The sequence below is a fragment of the Mytilus californianus genome, unplaced genomic scaffold, assembly GCF_021869535.1.
Source record: "Mytilus californianus isolate M0D057914Y unplaced genomic scaffold, xbMytCali1.0.p SCAF_4, whole genome shotgun sequence".
In the NCBI taxonomy this organism is placed as follows: Eukaryota; Metazoa; Mollusca; class Bivalvia; order Mytilida; family Mytilidae; genus Mytilus; species Mytilus californianus.
The window spans coordinates 52,301,347-52,322,601 of NW_026262690.1; the positions used below are offsets into that span (position 1 = coordinate 52,301,347).

At 31.6% G+C, this 21,255-nt stretch overlaps 1 protein-coding gene across 3 annotated transcripts in view; it reads right to left on the reverse strand.

Annotated features, from left to right (window-relative positions):
• Window positions 1-1,574: 1,574 nt before the first annotated feature.
• Window positions 1,575-21,255, reverse strand: part of LOC127738221 (cohesin subunit SA-1-like) — a 49,515-nt gene continuing 29,834 nt past the window's right edge. For all 3 annotated transcript variants that reach the window (XM_052249398.1, XM_052249397.1, XM_052249399.1), the window contains exons 15-30: window positions 16,966-17,055; window positions 15,534-15,623; window positions 14,685-14,744; window positions 13,049-13,192; window positions 12,247-12,317; window positions 11,422-11,509; window positions 10,974-11,054; window positions 10,355-10,601; window positions 8,884-9,017; window positions 8,258-8,359; window positions 7,684-7,752; window positions 5,926-6,002; window positions 4,821-4,952; window positions 3,992-4,164; window positions 3,340-3,511; window positions 1,575-2,569 (exon numbers count right to left, since the gene is read on the reverse strand). In XM_052249398.1, the coding sequence (XP_052105358.1) occupies window positions 2,560-2,569; window positions 3,340-3,511; window positions 3,992-4,164; window positions 4,821-4,952; window positions 5,926-6,002; window positions 7,684-7,752; window positions 8,258-8,359; window positions 8,884-9,017; window positions 10,355-10,601; window positions 10,974-11,054; window positions 11,422-11,509; window positions 12,247-12,317; window positions 13,049-13,192; window positions 14,685-14,744; window positions 15,534-15,623; window positions 16,966-17,055 (1,740 nt within the window). In that variant the 3' untranslated portion in view covers window positions 1,575-2,559. The remainder of the gene's footprint in view (window positions 2,570-3,339; window positions 3,512-3,991; window positions 4,165-4,820; window positions 4,953-5,925; window positions 6,003-7,683; window positions 7,753-8,257; window positions 8,360-8,883; window positions 9,018-10,354; window positions 10,602-10,973; window positions 11,055-11,421; window positions 11,510-12,246; window positions 12,318-13,048; window positions 13,193-14,684; window positions 14,745-15,533; window positions 15,624-16,965; window positions 17,056-21,255) is intronic.

Here is a 21,255-nt window from a genome sequence, read left to right on the forward strand (position 1 = left end):
TCTGTAATGTTTGTTTAAAAAGTTTTTGCTGCTGTTTCCCAATTATTGTCACATCAACGGTTAATGTCTGTTTGGGTTGCTCACACAATTTTGTCAATATAACTTAACTATAAACAACTGTCATACAAGTGGGAGGTTTAGCTAGCTATAAAACAAGGTTTAACCCCCTGTACTAAGTCAGGAATATGATAGTTGTTTTTCGCTTGTTCCTTTGATTGATAGCATTTGATTTTGTCAGTTTTTATGGACTTCCCTTTTTTGAATTTGCCTTGGGAGTTCAGTATTTTTGTTACACTTTTTTTTTCTACCCAAGCTCCTTCGGACAGACAGATGGACAGAGTGGAGCTGTTACTAGACCTGCTGTCTCCAAAGGTAAACACCATGATAAAAATTCCTATATTTTCAAACAGCTGCTGAATCATAACAATGAGGTCAAAAACAAATGTCTCAGATGGAAAACTTGGTAACATAAGGTATCTGTATCCTAGATATCAAGTATCTTGGTCTTCTACCTCTTTAAATATAAAGCGTTATAGAAGAAAAGATAACTCCAATGCTGCAGCAGGATTGGCCTCCCTATGTCACATTTTGCACATCAGGTGAGACAAATATAATTTAGTTATTTGGTTTTACCCAGCATCTGTGTTCAACATACAGATGTAGAGTAAGCGACATTTTAATAGCAAAGTTTGCCACCTAAACCTTTACTAGTAGCTGTCTTGAACTTTAAGATCCATTTTGGAGGCCTAACTGTCACTTTGAGACACAAAACAGCAATTAAAGCACTCTGTCTCTTTGCTTATAGTTTGTAAAGTACCTCAGGGGATTTGTAATCATATGAATTACATTGTCAGAAAATGTATTATGTATATATAATATGTATTTGCTGCATAGCAGACCAAAAATATCCAATCCATGAGTTACATCTAATTTGTAAAAAACTAAAAATAAATTACGTTTTCTGACAAAATACAAATGTTGTATACTTCTAAATATCCATGATAAGATATATGTGACTTCCAGTACAAAAGACACAAAAATAACATTGACACACGAAGATATATTTCACATACTGAGAGGACACTATATACAACATCGATGTCTTAATTACACCAGAAACATAAAGACACATTTAATAGAGGACAAAGTTTATAAGGTGAAGAGTAGTACTGTAAGACATTTTGATGCAAGGATAACACTTTTAGGCCTGCATGTATAATGCTGCATATTGACATATGATACGTAAATTTAATGGCTTCAAACTATAAAATCTAAGATTACAGACCTCATTTGTCAATAATGGCATAACAATGTAATCTGAAGATTCAAGATAAATTTGGAGCTAATGATAACCCTCTACCACCAAAACAACACACCCAACAACATGACAAAATTTCAGAGAAAGACAATCTGATGGACAGCAACATTACTAATTAATTAAAAGTCGCTGGACCATGAACTAGTGGACAAGGCCTCTAAATGGTCAACAAACTGAGATGTATAGACAGAAATGTAACTTTACAGAAAATATTGTTGTCTATTGTAATGGTAGTTAATTAAACAGTAAGAAAATAAAATCTTCATATTTTTTATTTTCCTTTTTAGGCTTCATTTTTTTTCCACATTTTTACGCAAAGTAAACTATATAAGTTTGAATTCCCTTTACAAGAATTCATAATGACTGTTTATCAGATATAGTAAATCTTAAAATGAATCAAAATATAATTTATACTAACTAAACATTCAAATCAGATCTTTGCTTTAATTGAAAGTACTTAAACTCTTGTGGAGAAATCCCCAGCAAATGGTTTAAAATGATTAAACCATTAACTATTAAAAATATTAGCACCTTAAAATTACACTTGTAATAAAAGAAAAGTATTAGGAATTGCTCTTTTAAAATAGAATATCTAAAATACATTATTAACAAACAATTGAAATGAAATAAACCTTAGGCTTTGCATGAGTAACTTAATGTGAACTGAAACTGATGTTTTAATTCAATGAATTATGCAATCGAAATAATGTAGTTAGATGATATTTAAATCAATGATGTGCCATTTTTAATTCATCATCAATACATATCTGATATTTAGTGATTTCCAACAACAAATATGACACTTTAAATATTTCACTGTTACGTAAAAAAATTTCCGAGTATTGTACTTTAAGATGATTTAATACAAAACTAGATTTGAATGTAGCAACATAGTATAATTTGTCTGTACATTTAAATTCCTGCTTTGACAGCTGGTTCATCATAAACCCTCAGATCTCTCTTTTATAATTTCTACACATTATCAATATATTTCTATGTAATGTACACTAGTTTACAATATGTACATTTTTGATTTTTACAACATAAACAGATTTTTAGTTTCATTTGTAAGTCAAATTTCTTCTTCTTTTGTCATCTGATGTGCTTAACTTGCTGTATTTAAGGTAAGTAAATCTAGAAAATATTTCCTCTTCTGACATTTTTTAAAAAGTGAATCATCAAAATGTAGCTGTGACACTTCACTGCGTTCTTGGTGTAACAAATGTCTAAGCTGCCAATTATCACCAAAGTCTAAAAGTAAATAAAAATAACAAAAAGACAAATAAAACAAAAAGAATGAACTAAATACAAATTAAAATAAATTAAAAACATAATTAAAACATTAGACTAAACCAGCATTCTAGTGTCCCTGACATCACAAACATCTATTTTTAAACTTTTAAGTTGCTCCAGGGATGAAACTCCTATAACAGCAAACCTAAGTAATCTAAAATAACATAATTTGTATCATTTCTAAATTGGTTCGATAAACTTTATATATCTCAAATCAAAATCAAACCAGAAGTGAAATTTAACTTTAGCATTTAAACATTAAAAATGGTGGTCATTAAGTATATGCAATGAACTTGGATGTCAAATATGATGATAAATCAGGAGGAGTGAATCATTTTATACATCAAATCATGATTGTAGGTCACTTAAAATCTTGTAAATGAATTCAAATTTAAAACTTTGTACAAGACAATGAAGCATAAATGGTAGGTCAATGACCTTCATTTTTTTGGATGATGCTTAACTGCCTTATGCATCCTTAGTTACGATTGTAGGTTACTTAGGAAATTATCAGTTGTTGACCTAATATGTCAATATAAAGTATAAATTTAGGTCAGTGAGCTACTTCTTGTGGATAACTCCATACCAACAGGTTACATTTAAATGAGGCAAACAGAACTAACAATGAAAGCAAAATAAACCCAAATGAAATAGAATAATAATAAACTTAAAAAAAACAAAAAAATATTTTTGAAAAATAAGTAAAGCTGAAAATTCTTGGTACTTACGATCCTTCAAAATCTTGTTCAGATCCAGGTTCAGAAGCCCCTCCAAGACTTTCCTCGTCCATCCTTCTTCTCTTAACAGCAGTTGATGTCAACTGAGGACCACCTATACCTGGTGCAGGTGTCATAGCTGAATGATCCTGCCAATCACCTGTATTAGAATCGTGATCTGAAACTAGAAATATTACATTACCATTAGCTCCAAATCCACATTCCTCCAAAATATGTAGGTTTTCCCTGCACATAGCCCCTCCCCACTGACTTGTAAGCATATTCTGACTATGAAGTTGCAGAGAATGATATATAAATGTAAAATTGTAAACATATTTAAACTAGAAATAAATAAATCAGCAGTGCATAAAATTTAAATTGTCCACAAGCCAGGGCAACAACCCAGTGATAATAATATAAAATTACAAATACTGCACAAAATTTGATGCGCCATATGTGCATTTCAAAAATATATTTCTTGTCAGATATGTTGGAAACCAAATATTGGGAATAAAAAATTATCACATTTAAGAACAATTAATTAAAAAATAAAAAATTTATAGAGACCCAAGATGCACCATATACACTTTTCAACACTAAAAATCAAAATTCGTAGTAGGAATTCCACAAACACAAGTTTTTTGCAATGCATTAATCAAATTACCATCCTGCGTCTGTTTGCGCTTGCCATATCTACGAGCTGAAGCTTGCTTTAAGGTGACAGGATGGACTTCACTCTCTCCCTGTAGTAAACTATTTCTATAAGCTATCAATGACTGCCAGTCCTCAGTACTAGATATACCTCCATCAGGTAAATTTTTATCTAAGTATGCCAAGCTGAAATGAAAACAAAGTTTTCAAAACAAATACTTCAGTTTTAAAGTAAAGACTCCATACCTAAGCTTGTTTGTTTATAGCCAATGTGTGCTAATGATATCACCAACAATATAATGTTATTTAGGTTTATCATTCAATTATACATGCATATATAATATTTACTCTACCTCACAAGATTTTTGGTAAAAAAAAAAATAAAAACACAGAATTAATATTTGCCACAATAACAATGTTTTTATGTAACCACATCATTACATTAAAACAGTTTTTGAATAGTATTCCTCTCATGAGTTCTAAAGCTGTACAAGTATTTTTAAGAGAGATAATGAACATGTGAAGTTTCTGGATAGAATGAAAACACTTATTGATTGCGTTTGTGAAGGTTTAAGTCTTTCGAATTTCAATTAATAACTATGATAATTTTTTGATACTGTACATTACTTATTTTGATTGTACTTTTGTTTTGGCATCAGTGAAGGTTTAAGTACAAAATGTACTTTGAATCTGCTTTCAGTTACTATGATACTGAATTGTATATTATTGTTTTTATTACACTTGTGTTGTTGTTTTTTTGTGAAAGAGATGTCAGCACATCTATTAATAATGTACACCTACTTTCACTGAAATCAATTAAAATACACATATATTCTACTTACACAACTCTTCTGTCTGGTTTCATCAGTTTGTTTGTAAATTCTGACAAGATTTCTAAAAACGTAAGATATGGTGGTGGTCCTGAATGATCTCTATGATCATCTGGTCGAGATAAACTAAACAGGATACCTTCCCTGTAATCAAACAATTTCATTAAATAACATCTGAGTGGTTTTCTTCAAAATTTTAGATGGCTAAAAATTAGCAAGCATAAAAAGTTGTGTTATTGTCAGTATTCATTTTTAAAACACACTATAACTGGTAACAGAAATTTAGGGAAACACTTTTTGCCACTTGGTATAACTCAGATTTTTTTTTCATTTACATTTTTTTTTAATACTTCAGCATAGAAACAAACAAAACGTGTTTAAATGACACCACGCCCCACTCACACTATCACATTTACAAGTTCAGTGAACCATGAAATTTTAGTCAAAACCATAATTTGGCATATAAATTTAAAAATTCTAAACATAATGAACATGTATATTAAATTTCAACTACCTTAAAATTAACCTGATACAGGACGGACAGACGGACAGACCAGAAAACATGTTGCTAGAGGCATAAAAAACCATCACAAAACAAAAGTAAGTAATATAAAGATAAACAATATGTAGATAAAACAGACATGTACTTTCACACAAATGTTTACTTATAGTTTACCATTGTGCAAGTTTTGTATTGAACGCTAGATATTGTAAAATTTCAAATCAATTTTATTTTGTTTAGGATTAATTTTCTCCAAAAAGGAGAAAAATATCCTAAATGTAAAATTTACTTCTAATCATAGTTGTTTTTATGAAATTCATAAGATACTATGTGTAAAATTTCGAAAAACACATTTTTGTTTATACTTTAAAATTTTGACCTTATAAGGCATAGTCCTAAAGAGTTTTATAACTGGATAATTCATTTTTTAAAAAGGTTGATGTTAGTAGATTGTGATACTGATTTCTAAATTACTTAATAGTATCCCATAATATGTTTTTAAAGTTGAACTCAACAAGCGAAAAGTAAATCCTTGTTGACTTTAAAATAAATCAATTATGAAGCTATTCAGAACAAATTCCATCACAGTTAATTAAATCAGTAATACACACTTACTTGTGCATTGCAGCTACAGCTTCTCTGTTCTTGACAGCATCCAAACCAAAAGAAAGTGCAAATCTTCTAGCTAATTCCTGTAATATTTACCAATATGTGTCATGAACATGTTAAAATGTAGCATAAGACACTAGATATTACTCAAAACAAGAGTGCACACGCTGAAATGTCTCGCCTTCTTTACTAATCATTGATATTATGTTGATAGTCCTAAATATAAAGCTTTATTACAACTGTCACATAAACTTAACATTAACCAAGTAAACTAAACATTGACCAATGAACCATGAAAATGAGGTCAAGGTCAGATGAACCATGCTAGGCAGGCATGTACAGCTAACAACTCTTCCATACAACAAATAGAGTTGACCTATTGCTTATAGTTTAAGAAAAACAGACCAAAACACAAAAACTTAACACTGAGCAATGAACCTTGAAAATGAGGTCAAGGTCAAATAAAACCTGCGTGACTGCCAAATAGATCATAAAATATTTCCATACACCAAATATAGTTGAACTATTGCATACAGTATAAGAAAAACAGACCAAAACACAAAAACTTAACTATAACCACTGAACCATGAAAATGAGGTCAAGGTCAGATGACACCTGCCAGTTGGACATGTACACCTTACAGTCCTTCCATACACTGAATATACTAGACCTATTGCTTATAGTATCTGAGATATGGACTTGACCACCAAAACTTAACCTTGTTCATTGATCCATGAAATGAGGTCGAGGTCAAGTGAAAACTGTCTGACGGGCATGAGGACCTTGCAAGGTACGCACATACCAAATATAGTTGAACTATTGCACATAGTATTAGAAAAAAAGACCAAAACTCAAAAACTTAACTTTGACCACTGAACCATGAAAATGAGGTCAAGGTCAAATGACATCTGCCCGCTAGACATGTACACCTTACAATCATTCCATACACCAAATATAGTAGACCTATGGCATGCAGTATAAGAAAAACAGACCAAAACACAAAAACTTAACTATAACCACTGAACCATGAAAATGAGGTCAAGGTCAGATGACACCTGCCAGTTGGACATGTACACCTTACAGTCCTTCCATACACCGAATATACTAGACCTATTGCTTATAGTATCTGAGATATGGACTTGACCACCAAAACTTAACCTTGTTCACTGATCCATGAAATGAGGTCGAGGTCAAGTGAAAACTGTCTGACGGGCATGAGGACCTTGCAAGGTACGCACATACCAAATATAGTTATCTTATTACTTATAATAAGAGAGAATCTAACATTACAAAAAATCTTAACTTTTTTTTCAAGTAGTCACTGAACCATGAAAATGAGGTCAAGGACATTGGACATGTGACTGACGGAAACTTCGTAACATGAGGCATCCATATACAAAGTATGAAGCATCCAGACCTTCCACCTTCTAAAATATAAAGCTTTTAAGAAGTTAGCTAACGCCGCCGCCGCCGCCGCCGCCGTAGCCGCCGCCGCCGGATCGCTATCCCTATGTCGAGCTTTCTGCGACAAAAGTCGCAGGCTCGACAATAAAACCAGAGGTAATGTCAGATTACAAAATGATATACCCTGCCGATTGAAGAGTCCATTATTTGCTCAGGGAAACACAATGAATGTTCCTTCTTTTTTACTTATACATTTTTCCAGTAATATTTGTTTAAACTTTATTTAATAGACATACAATATTTAAATTGATAAAATATTGTTTTATCTTGAAACAAGAATAATTGAATACATATGCCAACCTTTAATGATTGGAAGGAGTCTGACGATCTATCAATGGGACTGCCATCTGCAAACTGTTCTCTGTATAACTGAAAAAATAATTTAATGATGTTGAGTTTTTAGTTACTGTAAAGATTCTAAGTTGTATATTATAGTAAATTTATACATTTTACAAATCTTGCAAATATGTACCTTTTATTGAAACACACTAATCTATTGAAATAAAAAAAAATGGCCAGTTAAGTATATTGTAATCAATTAAATCTTTAAATAATCCTTGGACATTAAATATCAAGCTATGTGTATGTAAAATTCATATATTTCTGTATGTACTCATGGAAACAGATTGATATGATTCCATCATGTTTTGTGGTCATATTTATTGTATATTTTGTTTTAAATTTTTTTTTCTTATACAAAAACATTTGAAATTTTAATTAATTCAATAAATCTACATTCACCAAATCTGCATGCTTAAAGATAAATTCAAAAAAATATAAGTATAAATTGTATTATGTTCTGTCTTCTTTATAAATCTTACCAAACTATCTTAGAAAGTGTAAATATGATGTAATATTAGCAAGAGCAACATACCTGTGTCAAACTAAGGGCTAATGTTTTGGCTGTGGTTACTTTGTTGATCTCTCTGGCTTTACTTAAAGTAGCTTTAATTATGTCTCCATAGTCATTGTAAAACTGCAATGGAAGAAATATTAGAACTTCATGTACCATACTTTTTTTTAAGTCAGATTATGATATCATTTTTCAAAGCCTCTGATCATAACAAAATTGTGGCAACAAGTTTTCAGAAACCAGGCAAGAAGTTTCTTCTCTCTTATATTTTTCATAAGTAATAACTTGTAACAGAATCTATCATATCCATTAAACTATGCCTATCCTAGTCAGGAACTATATGTTTGATATATGCTTTGCATCGTCCATCATTGTTAATAATTTGGAATTTTGGTACTGAAGATTTTTTTTGCACATTTCATATAATTTTTCAATCATTTCAATAGGGCCTTCTCATGATGTTGAGTTGACAAGACAATGTCATGTGATTCAAATATTCTTTGTTTTTACTTTAAATATTTTTGGCATTGTCTATATATGTATTTACCCAATATATTTGCAGTTGTAAAAATAAAATATATAATGTTAAAAACTTAAACCATAACAAATGAACAGAAGAGAAAGAATGAAAACAGTTTATACAATACCTTCATGTAATGTTTAAACATATCAGCAGCCACCCTGATCCCAACAATATTGTAGACAATAAGTTTACAGAAACAAGCAAGAAAGTTTCTTCTCTTGTGCAATTCTTCTATCTTTACATTTTCATCAACATCATCTGCAAATAAATATTCAACTAGAAACAATGCATGAATTTCGCACACCATGGAATACAATAAAAATTCATCAAACAGGAAGTAACAGCCTTGCATATCTGAATATCATCTGCATTTCTTAATACAGGAGCAGAGTAATTTGTAAAAAAAAAAATCCGTCCTCAGTCAGTTTGGAAAAGATAAAACTATTTAATTATCTACTAAGAGCCAGTACCTAAAAAGGAAATATGAAAATCACTTAAATAATGAAAGACATGAAGAGATGAGTGGACAGGGATACAGGATTATTGCTAAACCATTCAGTCTGTGAGTTGGAATATAAATACAATGATGACAAAGGTTTGTCAGACACTGGCAAAAGTTCACTATTATTTTAGCTAGGTTAAATAAAGGTAAAAGATTTAATAACAAAAGCGAAGGACTATCTAAAATAATTACAAATGATTGATAAATGATTGATCAATAGGTGATTACTGCCTGCTTGTTACTATCACTTTCAGGATGATAAGATGTAGATGTCATTTGAATATTTCCTATTTGTACATAAAATGAGGGGGTGGACAGAGGGGTCAATGATTCCCACTTTCCTCTTAAAATGAGGGGGTGGACAGGGGGGTCAATGATTCCCACTTCCCTCCCCCCTCAATACCCAGTTCCCTCCCCCTCCACTCCCAGTTTCCTCCCCCTGAACTCCCATTTCCCTCCCCCTCATTCCCAGGTTCCCTTAACCCTGTCCACCCCTCTAAAATGTTCAGCAACTATAATGTTTAAATAACAATTCCTGTTTGTTGTGGTAAATTAGAATAAAATAAGTTATATTCCAGTTGGTTCTTGTATAATATGAAATGACTTCCTGTTGGTTGGTGTTAAGATACATGGTACATTCCTCTTGGTCATGGGGGTACTTAAAAATTGCCTTCCGACTCTAGTACCTCCTTTTTAATGGAATAGCCCTTATAGTAAATGTTCAAACCCTTAACTTCCTGCAATTTAGGCAAGCATATTACTATGAGACCACATTTTAGACAATAAAATATGTAAAAGACAAATAAGACATTGTTTGGTCCAGTAAAGGCTGGTTATTTACTGCATTAAGATGTTCAGAGACATTTAGAATTCCTGAGATAAATCTATATTTGTGCTGGAACTTACAGCTGCAGTTTTTATAATGTGATCATATGAGAAATATAGTGAAACAAGTTGAACTGTGAACTATCGCTCACAAACGATACCCCCCTAATAGTTTTTGGTATATTATTCAACAACAGTACTTTATATCCTATGGTCTATTATTGATTATTTGAACTACAAAATTTAAAAAAACACCACAAACACCTACCATCTTCATCATCTACAAAAACTTTATCTGTGAGAAAATTACTAAGTTGTTGTTGTAGATTCTTGTCTGGTTCATAGACTAATGGTTTCATCATGTCATTGTTACCCATGTTTTTACTGAACACAATTAACAAGTCACAGATTGTTATAAATGCCTCTTCATTCACTCTATCTTTAGGATGATACATCAACTCATGACAGTACTTCAACAGGTCATTTAACCGTTTCCGCAATGCCTTCATCTCTTCCTGCAATAAATACAAGAACAAATGTTTCTATTTTCAACTTATAAATGACAAAAATATTTTCAACTTGGTTTTTAATTTTTACATTTTTAAATTAATTTTTAACCTTCGAATAACAAATAAATATTTAACATTATTCTAGCTAATAAAAGCTCTGTGGCAAAATATATTGAAACATAACAACATATTATTCTGACTAAAAATCAGTGAATCTATTCTTGCATCTTTATATCTGAGATGCAGCAATTACCAGTTTTAATGACAGGATCTAGAAAAAGTTCAGGCTCAATAATCACCCATGCATATCATTTAATACATAAACTGAGTTTAGATTTCTGTTTACTTAACAATCTTAACAATTGATTATAATCTTACCTTACTGGGATTATTCTCATCTAACTTCTGAAGATACCATAATACTGACATGGAAGCTGATGACATAGCTTTACTTACAATCTGGAAAGAAAAAAACCAAAACAACTCCAAATGTCGCTTATGGCACATAATCTGTCAGTTGGTTTTTTTTACACATTACTATCAAGCAAGATCTGTGTTGCTAATTAATGAGACATTAACAGACCTTAAGCCGTTCGTTTTCTCAATTGAAATGTGATGCATTTTTCATGTCAGGGCCTTTTAAAGCTGAACCAGTCGTTCAGGTTTTTCTCATTGTTGAAGGCCATACTTTTGCCTATAATTGCTTTACATCCACTTCATTTGAACTTTGGTGGATAGTTGTCTGATTAGCAAATCATTCCACTTCTCCTTATTTTTACATCAATACTTCATATTTACGACTAGACTTAGACTAATTAATAGATACCTCTTCTGGAATAGTTTGATTTTCATTTCCATTCTTGATTATGCTGAAAATATCATCCCACAAGTCCCAACTGGTCAGATTATGACAACTGTAAATAAATATCAAATTCAATGTCACAGTAATGACACATTTTCTTGTAACCTATTGATTTTGTGTTAGTTTTTTTCTTTGATATGTTTTTTACTGTCAAGACAATGTAACAATTAAGTGAAACATGCAATTTTTATATATTTTAATAGTTTATAAAACAAAGACATGAGGTACATAAATGGATGATCTCTGAAATTTTCTCAGAAATTTTTTCATACAACTATACATTATATATTAATAATTAAATAAATAAAATTCACGAAAAATTACCATAATTAGTTAATTAGTTTATTAGTAATTAAGTTAAACAATTAGACTTCAATTATTATTTCTTTAAATCTTTTTCTTACAAATTTTCTTTAAAAATTAAATTTTAAGGACATTGAAATTTCTGAAAAAAACTTTGATATAATATTCAAATTCGTTAAGTACACGTAGTTGGTTTATGTGCATTGTAAAAACACCTATGAAAAGCCAAAGTAATAATAAAATATAATTTTACACAAAACTCATTGCACAGATTTTGTAGAAAGGCAATTCAAGGTTGATTTTTTCTTTAAATTTCAATGATTATTTATATATGTCATCTCTACACAATTATGCTCTTTTTTGACAGATTTACAATCAGCTATTTGTAAGTCAATACAAAATTCAATGGTATACAATTTTTAACATGTCATTGATGAATGGTCAAACTGTATCATCCCTACACAAATTTGTTACAATAGAATATACCTGTAAAATGCATAAATCCTCTTCAAACTGGCTGTCAACGCAAATATCTCATCTTCATCTGGTTCTTCTCCCTGTATATAATAAACCACTTCAGGATATATATGTACATTCAGATAATATGTATTACCAAATGTACTCATTTATAAATTTCCTCATTCAGAACTCCAGAGGAATCACAGCAGAGTGCAAATTTCAATATTCTCCCATTTTTATGACAACAGATCAATTTTTCACTAGTCTATAAATAAAACCTTTGAAATTCAATTATATCCTACAATATTACTCCAAATCAGATTTCCAAATTGAGACTTTTACCTCAATGCATAAATTACATTTAATTTGTTCCAATGTGAATCTTAAAAAAAAAAAAACAGTGACACCTTTATTATTATGATTAACAAAAAGAAATGCAATCAACTTCATTTAAACATTTCTTGTGCTTGAACTGTTTTAGGCAAATTAAAACACAATTGATTGCAGGTATTAACCTCAAACAACAGGTATGGTTAGCAAGTTGTATTTTCAATTTATTTTTTGAAACTGAACCATTATATTTGTGCATTGCAGAATATCAATTTTAATTCAAAGAAACAACTTGAAGAAGGCATTGAAGAATGTATATCAATGATAACAATCTTTATAACATATCATGGTATAAATCAACAATAATGCCCTCAACAAGGACATACACAATAATCTACCATCAAATTCTGACCGGAAATGTTCACATTGTAAATTCTGACAGTTGCATCATTTTTTTTTTTTTGGGGGGGGGGGGATCAGGTGTAGTAAATATACTTACCTCTGCAAAGAAATCTTGCATTGCCTCTTTAAATTTAACAACCAAACTATCAATTAAAGTTTTCCTGGCTACATCACATTTACCAGCAATAGCATATTCCTCACAACATAAACATTCATAGCACTTAGAACAGGCTTCTAAAACCTAATAGAAAGGGTGAGTATTAAATAAAATTAACCATTTTCATACAGTATGAACAATTGAACATGGAAGACACTTGCAGATACATTATTTCAGAAAACAAATTTTCTCCTCATTATATTTGTAGTTTAATGTTATTTGCATATGAAATTGAAAGTCAGCTTGAAGCTGCATCTTTTGAATAATGCTCTGAACATTGGGCAAAATTGTTGAAAAAAAACAGCATAAACAAGCATTCTGAGAGTATTGCATGGCAATACATAGTCCCCAACCGGTTAAAAATTTATTGTACTGGAACACAATGCTAACTTGATCTGTAACTTGTCATGGTGTAAACTAAATATATATAACAAATATCAAGTCAATATCTTCAAGCATGACGACAATAAGTGTGGAAAACTGATTATTTAAGTGAATTTTTTAAGTCCAAGCACCATAACTCTGCACTAAATTATTAGACTGGAACAAAATTCGAACTTGATCTGTAACTTGTCATGATAAAACTATATACCTATTATCAAATCAATATCTTCCAGCATGACGAAAAAAAGTGCAGAAAACTGATTATTTGAGTGAACTTTTCATGTCCAAGGACCATAACTCTGCACAAAATCATCAGACCGGTACAAAATTTGAACTTGATCTGTAACTTGTCATGATAAAACTTTTTATCCTGCAATCAGCCAACTATTGTACAAAGATCAGGTACACAAATAAATTTTTGCTTTATTTGAACTTGTACAAATAAAGTCTCCTGTTACCCCTCTTCCATGTTGAGGAAGCGGTAATGTGGATATTTCTTTTTGCGTACCAGTTCATTTTGGGGTCCTCTTCGCGGTCCACGTTTAAACTATGTCGATTTCTTCTTCGCGGTCCATGTTTTAAACTATGTCGATTTCTTTGAAAAATTAGAGACAATGATTTAGATTTTAACAACTACAGTTTCAAGTGTTGAGTGTAAATTTCAGGATAAAAACAATATATGTACATTGTCGGAAAATATAAAATTTATTTGTACTCGCTGCGAAACAGGAGAAAAGCTCAGCAAGCCTCGCTTTTCGTCCTGTTTCTAAAGCTCATACAAATATATTTTATATTTTCCAACAATGTACATATATTGTATATATACCTATTATCAAATCAATATCTTCCAGCATGACGAAAAAAAGTGCGGAAAACTGATTATTTGAGTGAACTGTTCAAGTCCAAGGACCATAACTCTGCACAAAATCATCAGACTGGAACAAAATTCGAACTTGATCTGTACATTGTCATGATAAAACTATATACCCATTATCAAATCAATGTCTTCAAGCACAAAGAAATAAAGTGTGGAAAACTGATTTGTCGGACTGACGGATGGACAGACGGACAGAGTGCAAACCTAAAGTCCCCTTCGACTTCATCGGTAGGGGACTAATAACAAATAAAAGTAACTAAAGCTTAATCATTAAAATAAGTTGTTTGTCATAACAAATACACAATTTCTAATTACCTCTGTGTCAGTATGTTTCTCTACAACTTCATGTAAATACCTCAATAAAGCTTCTAAATTCTGAAAAATATATTACAGATTATGATTAGAAATTTGTCAATACTATTAAAGCAAATTAGGTACCTCCACTTGTGGACTTTCCTGATTTAAATGTAACATTTAGTTTTTTAATTTACAGTTCATAAAATCAGGCTTTCATGCTAAAATAATGGTTGCCATGCTGTCCGGCAAAGTCCATTGTAGACAGTTTTGACTGTTCTTTTTAGATCAATCAGACCATATCTGATGCAGGTAACATGTGTTTTTCGCCAGGAAATCTGATTCATTGTCTTTTTCTTTTGTGCAATTTCTTCAGTAAGTCTTGACAAATAATAAGATAAATAGGTTGGTTTGAAACAGTGAAGTTGTTATTAGATGGACAGACACACAGACCGGACGACAAATTGCCTCCTGCTATTTCAAGCAGAGCATAATTATGCAGAGAACACGAGCCAACCTAAATATTTTTTTTTGAACTGTGGAACATTCAACACATTAAAAGAAAAAAAGTCATCTTCATTTTATTTTTCATCAATTTTATTCAAATCATAGTTGTAATTCTTCAAAAAAAAGGTTGCTTTTAAAGTTGTTGAATTTCCCCTTTCTTATCATATGATTTTGAAATACATACCAAATTCCCTGCTTGCAGACAATAGGATTCATGGTTGAATAGAAGATACTTATTCAAGAAGCAATTTGTTATAACTGTATTTTGTATGAGGTTTTAAAGCTCTAGTGCTTATGTTGTGATGTTGTATGTGATAATAGATTTTCAATAAATCTTTTCTGCTATGATATAAGCTACTGTACCTTTTCTTGTCTACTAGCTGTGTAGATGTCCAATTCAAAGTACTGTGGTACCAGCAGTAGGTTAGCAACTTTTTCTGGATCCATCAGATACTAAAAAATGTATTTTATAAATATTGTATTGCTTTGTAAAACACCTGGGTGTTCTGAAATTCCAGGCATGGAGATAAATTGAAATTTATGAAAATGGAACTTTTTTTTGACGACTAACCAAATCTGATTTAAAATTTAATTGTATAAATGCTATGCTTGTAACAATTTGAACACTTAAAATAAAAATTTAATGTCATTAAGGATGAATTGGATTAAAAAGAAGTATTTACAGGTACAGTTACCTAATTGGGTTAAAGCACTTGAATATGTTAATTATATTTATCAAAAAGTTTTAAAGCAGAAGTAATTGTGATAGCGTGAAGGTACGTACCCTTACCATAAGAAGTATTTGTGGTAATGTGGAGATCTAACCTTCAGAAGAAACTGTGGTTACATGGAGATCTTACCTCAAGAAGTAACTATGGTAATGTGGAGATCTTATCTTCACAATTAACTATGGTTACATGGAGATCTTACTTTCAGGAGTAACTATGGAACATTGAAATTCCTTCATAGGTAATTAGATATAAGAAGATGTGGTATGAGTGCCAATGAGACAACTCTCCATCCAAGTCAAAATTTATAAAAGTAAACCATTATAGGTCACAGTACGGTCTTCAACACGGAGCCTTGGCTCACACCGAACAGTAAGCTATAAAGGGCCCCAAAAAATTACTAGTGTAAAACCATTCAAACGGGAAAACCAACGGTCTAATCTATATAAAAAATGAGAAACGAGAAACACTTATGAACCACATCAACAAACGACAATTACTGAACATCAGATTCTTGACTTGGGACAGGTCCAAACAAATGCAGCGGGTTTAAACGTTTTAATGGTACCAAACCTTCACCCTTTTTCTGAAACAATAGTGTAACATCACAACATAGAAAGACACACTATAAAATATCAACTGAAATAGCTTAACTCAATCAAAGGACATATTAACACCATTGAACATACACTGAACAAATAAATTTGACCTATGACACAATGTAAATACAAAATAAATAAACTAAGGGAAGAATAATAAAAGTAACATGTTATATCGGTAAGAAATGTTAAACAATTAAAGAAAAACAATATGCTCGAACAAAAATACCATCCATTTGCAATAACTGTAAACACAGGTAAATGAAAATAATTTTGTTGTTAGGTATACCTGTACAATACCTATGGTTAACTATGGTTACATGGAGATCTTCCTTAGTAACTATGGTTACATGGAGATCTTACCTTCCTTAGTAACTATGGTTAGATGGAGATCTTACCTTAAGAAGTAATTATGGTTACATGGAGATCTTACCTTAAGAAGTAACTATGGTTACATGGAGAGCTTACCTTTAGAAGTAACTGTGGTAATGTGGAGATAAAATGTTCTGTTAATCTTGTCTTGTCTTCAGAAACATTCTTTGTTTCTTTAGCAGTTAACTGTCAAGAAAATATGTATCATGTTATCTCACAATAAACTTTGATGACCATCTATACTGCAAATTATCATAGTAATAGAAAGAACTATATAAGCAGTAGAGTCTTAATAAAACATTGTTTAAATGTCATCTGATAAACCCATCTTGATCAACAAATACTTGTTCATATTGTGAGATTAAGAATATATTTTCCAAATTTTCATGATATGGCAGTAAATAACTCATGGAGTCCCTTTTCCTTTCTGAACAAAATATTCCAAGGACTATTGCAACAATTAATTACAATGGTGGTGGGGGATGGACATCACTCAAATTAATTATTTGTGGGTGGTTGAATTTTCCTTAGAAATTTGTAAGAATTACGAGTAAAATGAAAACTTTAAATGGGAGGTTGGGGTTTAAAACAAGAGGCTCTCAAGAGCCTGAATCGCTCACCTGTATTTCATCAGAGAAGATTTTTAAATGTTAGCAAACTTGATGAACAAATTGTGTAAAATTGTCTTTAAAGGGCAATAACTCCTTAAGGGGTCAATTGACAATTATGGTCACTTAACTTTTTTGTAGATCTTACTTTGCTGAACATTATTGCTGCTTACAGTTTATATATATCTATAATAATATTCAAAATAATAACAAACAAGAGTGCACACGCTGAAATGTCTCGCCTTCTTTACTAATCATTGATATTATGTTGATAGTCCTAAATATAAAGCTTTCTTACAACTGTCACTTAAACTTAACATTAACCAAGAAAACTAAACATTGACCAATGAACCATGGAAATGAGGTCAATGTCAGATGAACCATGCTAGGCAGGCATGTACAGCTAACAATTCTTCCATACAACAAATATAGTTGACCTATTGCTTATAGTTTAAGAAAAACAGATCAAAACACAAAAACTTAACACTGAGCAATGAACTGTGAAAATGAGGTCAAGGTCAAATAAAAACTGTGCGACTGACAGAAAGACCATAAAATATTTCCATACACCAAATATAGTTGACCTATTGCATATAGTATTAGAAAAAAAGACCAAAACTCAAAATCTTAACTTTGACCACTGAACCATGAAAATGAGGTCAAGGTCAAATGACACCTGCCAGCTAGACATGTACACCTTACAATCATTCCATACACCAAATATAGTTGACCTATTGCTTAAAGTGTAAGAAAAACAGACCAAAACACAAAAACGTAACATAAGCAATGAACCATGAAAATGAGGTCAAGGTCAAATAAAATCTGCCAGACTGACATGTACATCATTAAATATTTCCATACACCAAATATAGTTGACCTACTGCATACAGTATTAGGAAAACAGACCAAAACACAAAAACTTAACATTTAACAATGAACCTTGAAAATGAGGTCAAGGTCAAATAAAACATGCCAGACTGACATGTACATCGTAAAATATTTCCATACACTAAATATAGTTGACCTACTGCACACAGTATTAGAAAAACAAACCAAAACACAAAAACTTAACATTGAGCAATGAACCGTGAAAATGAGGTCAAGGTCAAATAAAACTTGCCAGACTGACATGAACATCGTACAATATTTCCATACACCAAATACAGTTGACCTATTGCATACAGTATTAGAAAAACAGACCAAAACACAAAAACTAAACTATGACCACTGAACCATGAAAATGAGGTCAAGGTCAGATGACACCTGCCAGTTAGACATGTACCCCTTACTATCATTACATACACCAAATATAGTAGACCTATTGCTTATAGTATCTCAGATATGGACTTGACCACAAAAACTTAACCTTGTTCACTGATCCATGAAATGAGGTCGAGGTCAAGTGAAAACTATCTGACGGGCATGAGGACCTTGCAAGGTACACACATATCAAATATAGTTATCCTATTACTTATAATAAGAGAGAATTTAACATTCCAAAAAATCTGAACTTTTTTTTCAAGTAGTCGCTGAACCATGAAAATGAGGTCAAGGACATTGGACATGTGACTGACGGAAACTTCGTAACATGAGGCATCTATATACAAAGTATGAAGCATCCAGGTCTTCCATCTTCTAAAATATAAAGCTTTTAAGAAGTTAGCTAATGCCGCCGCCGCCGGATCACTATCCCTATGTCGAGCTTTCAGGCTCGACAAAAACTGCAAAATTTTGTTAAAACTACCAATTCGGTGGCAGCAACCCAACAATGGGTTGTTCGATTCGTCTGAAAATTTCAGGGCCGATAGATCTTGACCAATTAAACAATTTTACCCCGGTCACATTCGCTCTAAAAGATTTAGTTTTTGAGATATAAGCCAAAAACTGCATTTGACCCTTATGTTCTATTTTTAGCCATGGCGGCCATGTTTGTCGATGGTTACAAACTTCGGATACAATTTATTAACAAGATACCCTAAGGAACATTTAGTTAAAGTTTGAAGGTATTTGGCCCAGTAGTTTCAGAGGAGAAGATTTATAAATGTTAGCAAACTTGATGAACAAATTGAGTAAAATTGTCTTTAAAGGGCAATTACTTCTTAAGGGGTCAATTGACAAGTATGGTCATATTAACTTTTTTGTAGATCTTACTTTGCTGAACATAATTGCTGCTTACAGTTTATATATATCTATAATAATATTCAAAATAATAACAAAAAACTGCAAAATTTTGTTAAAACTACCAATTCGGTGGCAGCAACCCAACAATGGGTTGTTCGATTCGTCTGAAAATTTCAGAGCTGATAGATCTTGACCAATTGAACAATTTTACACCATGTCAGATTTGCTCTAAAAGCTTTAGTTTTTGAGATATAAGCCAAAAACTGCATTTGACCCCTATGTTCTATTTTTAGCCATGGCGGCCATGTTTGTTGATGGATCAAAACTACGGATACAATTTATAAACTAGATACCCTAAGGAACATTTAGTTAAAGTTTGAAGGTATTTGGCCCAGTAGTTTCAGAGGAGAAGATTTTTGAAATAGTTTACGACGACAGACAATGACGGACGCCAAGTGATGGCATAAGCTCACATGGGGCCCTTCAGGCCCCGGTGAGCTAAAAAGTGCCTCCAATGTCTCCTATGCATTTAATGTTCTTATACTGCATGTGACCTATTAGATATTTACAAATTACCTTTGATAAATGAGCACTAAAATGGTTGTCTAGGTTATGTTTACCCTTTAACAACACTAATATTACTCCTTTTTTTAATTTGAGTTAATATTGTCCACACGTTATACCATGGACCCCATCATAAGTTGGTTGACCGTTATGAAATATCTGTGTCACAGAAGACGACAGATATGTTCCAATTGTCGTAACAACAAGCCGTCCTCTCTACCCAAAATGTGAACTACCTAATTAGACTTATCACTGGATTTGTACTTACATGAGCAACACGACAGGAGCCACATGTGGAGCTCCTGAGATCTCCCGAGTTTTGGGTGGGGTTTGTGTTGCTCAGTCGTTAGTTTTATATGTTGTTTTGTATACTGTTGTTTGTCATTGGTCCTTCTCTTTTTTGCCATGGCATTGTCAGTTTATTTTCGACTTATGAGTTTGAATGTCCCTTAGGTATCTTTCGCCTCTCTTTTATATTTTTTGCTTTTATGTATCTTATATGCATATCTAAATAACTGTATGCTGGTTATTGCCATTTTGATTATTTGATTTTTGTCCTATAGATTTTACTTTTAACAGTCACATTTGTATTTTGGGAATCTTTCCTCGAAATTTAAATTCTCTTATATATTTTAAGCCTCTATTATTTCTAATACCATGGAGTTTGATACTAGAATTTTTAATCTTTAATATTCAGGATTATTTATTTCAAGCCTAAGCGTTCATATAAACGATAATGTACCTTATTCCAAGCCTAGGCACTTATGTCTTTTTAAAATATGACTACTCTCAACTTTAAACTTCTAATAGCCATCAAATATGTTTTTCCAATAACAATTTCTAATTTTTTTAAAACAATTTCAATTGCAACATTTACATTAGTACATTTCTGTGTTATGAGTATTCAAACAAATTATATGTTGTAAATACAATGTAGATGAAAGGAATATTGTACAGTCAAAAAGAAATCTACTGTTTCGATAAAAAAAATATACACATACAACACAAATTCTACTGAATGTATAAAAAAAAGTATGCACTAAACAACTCTTTTGGTTCTTTATAAAATTTAATTATGTAAGAGGAATAAACC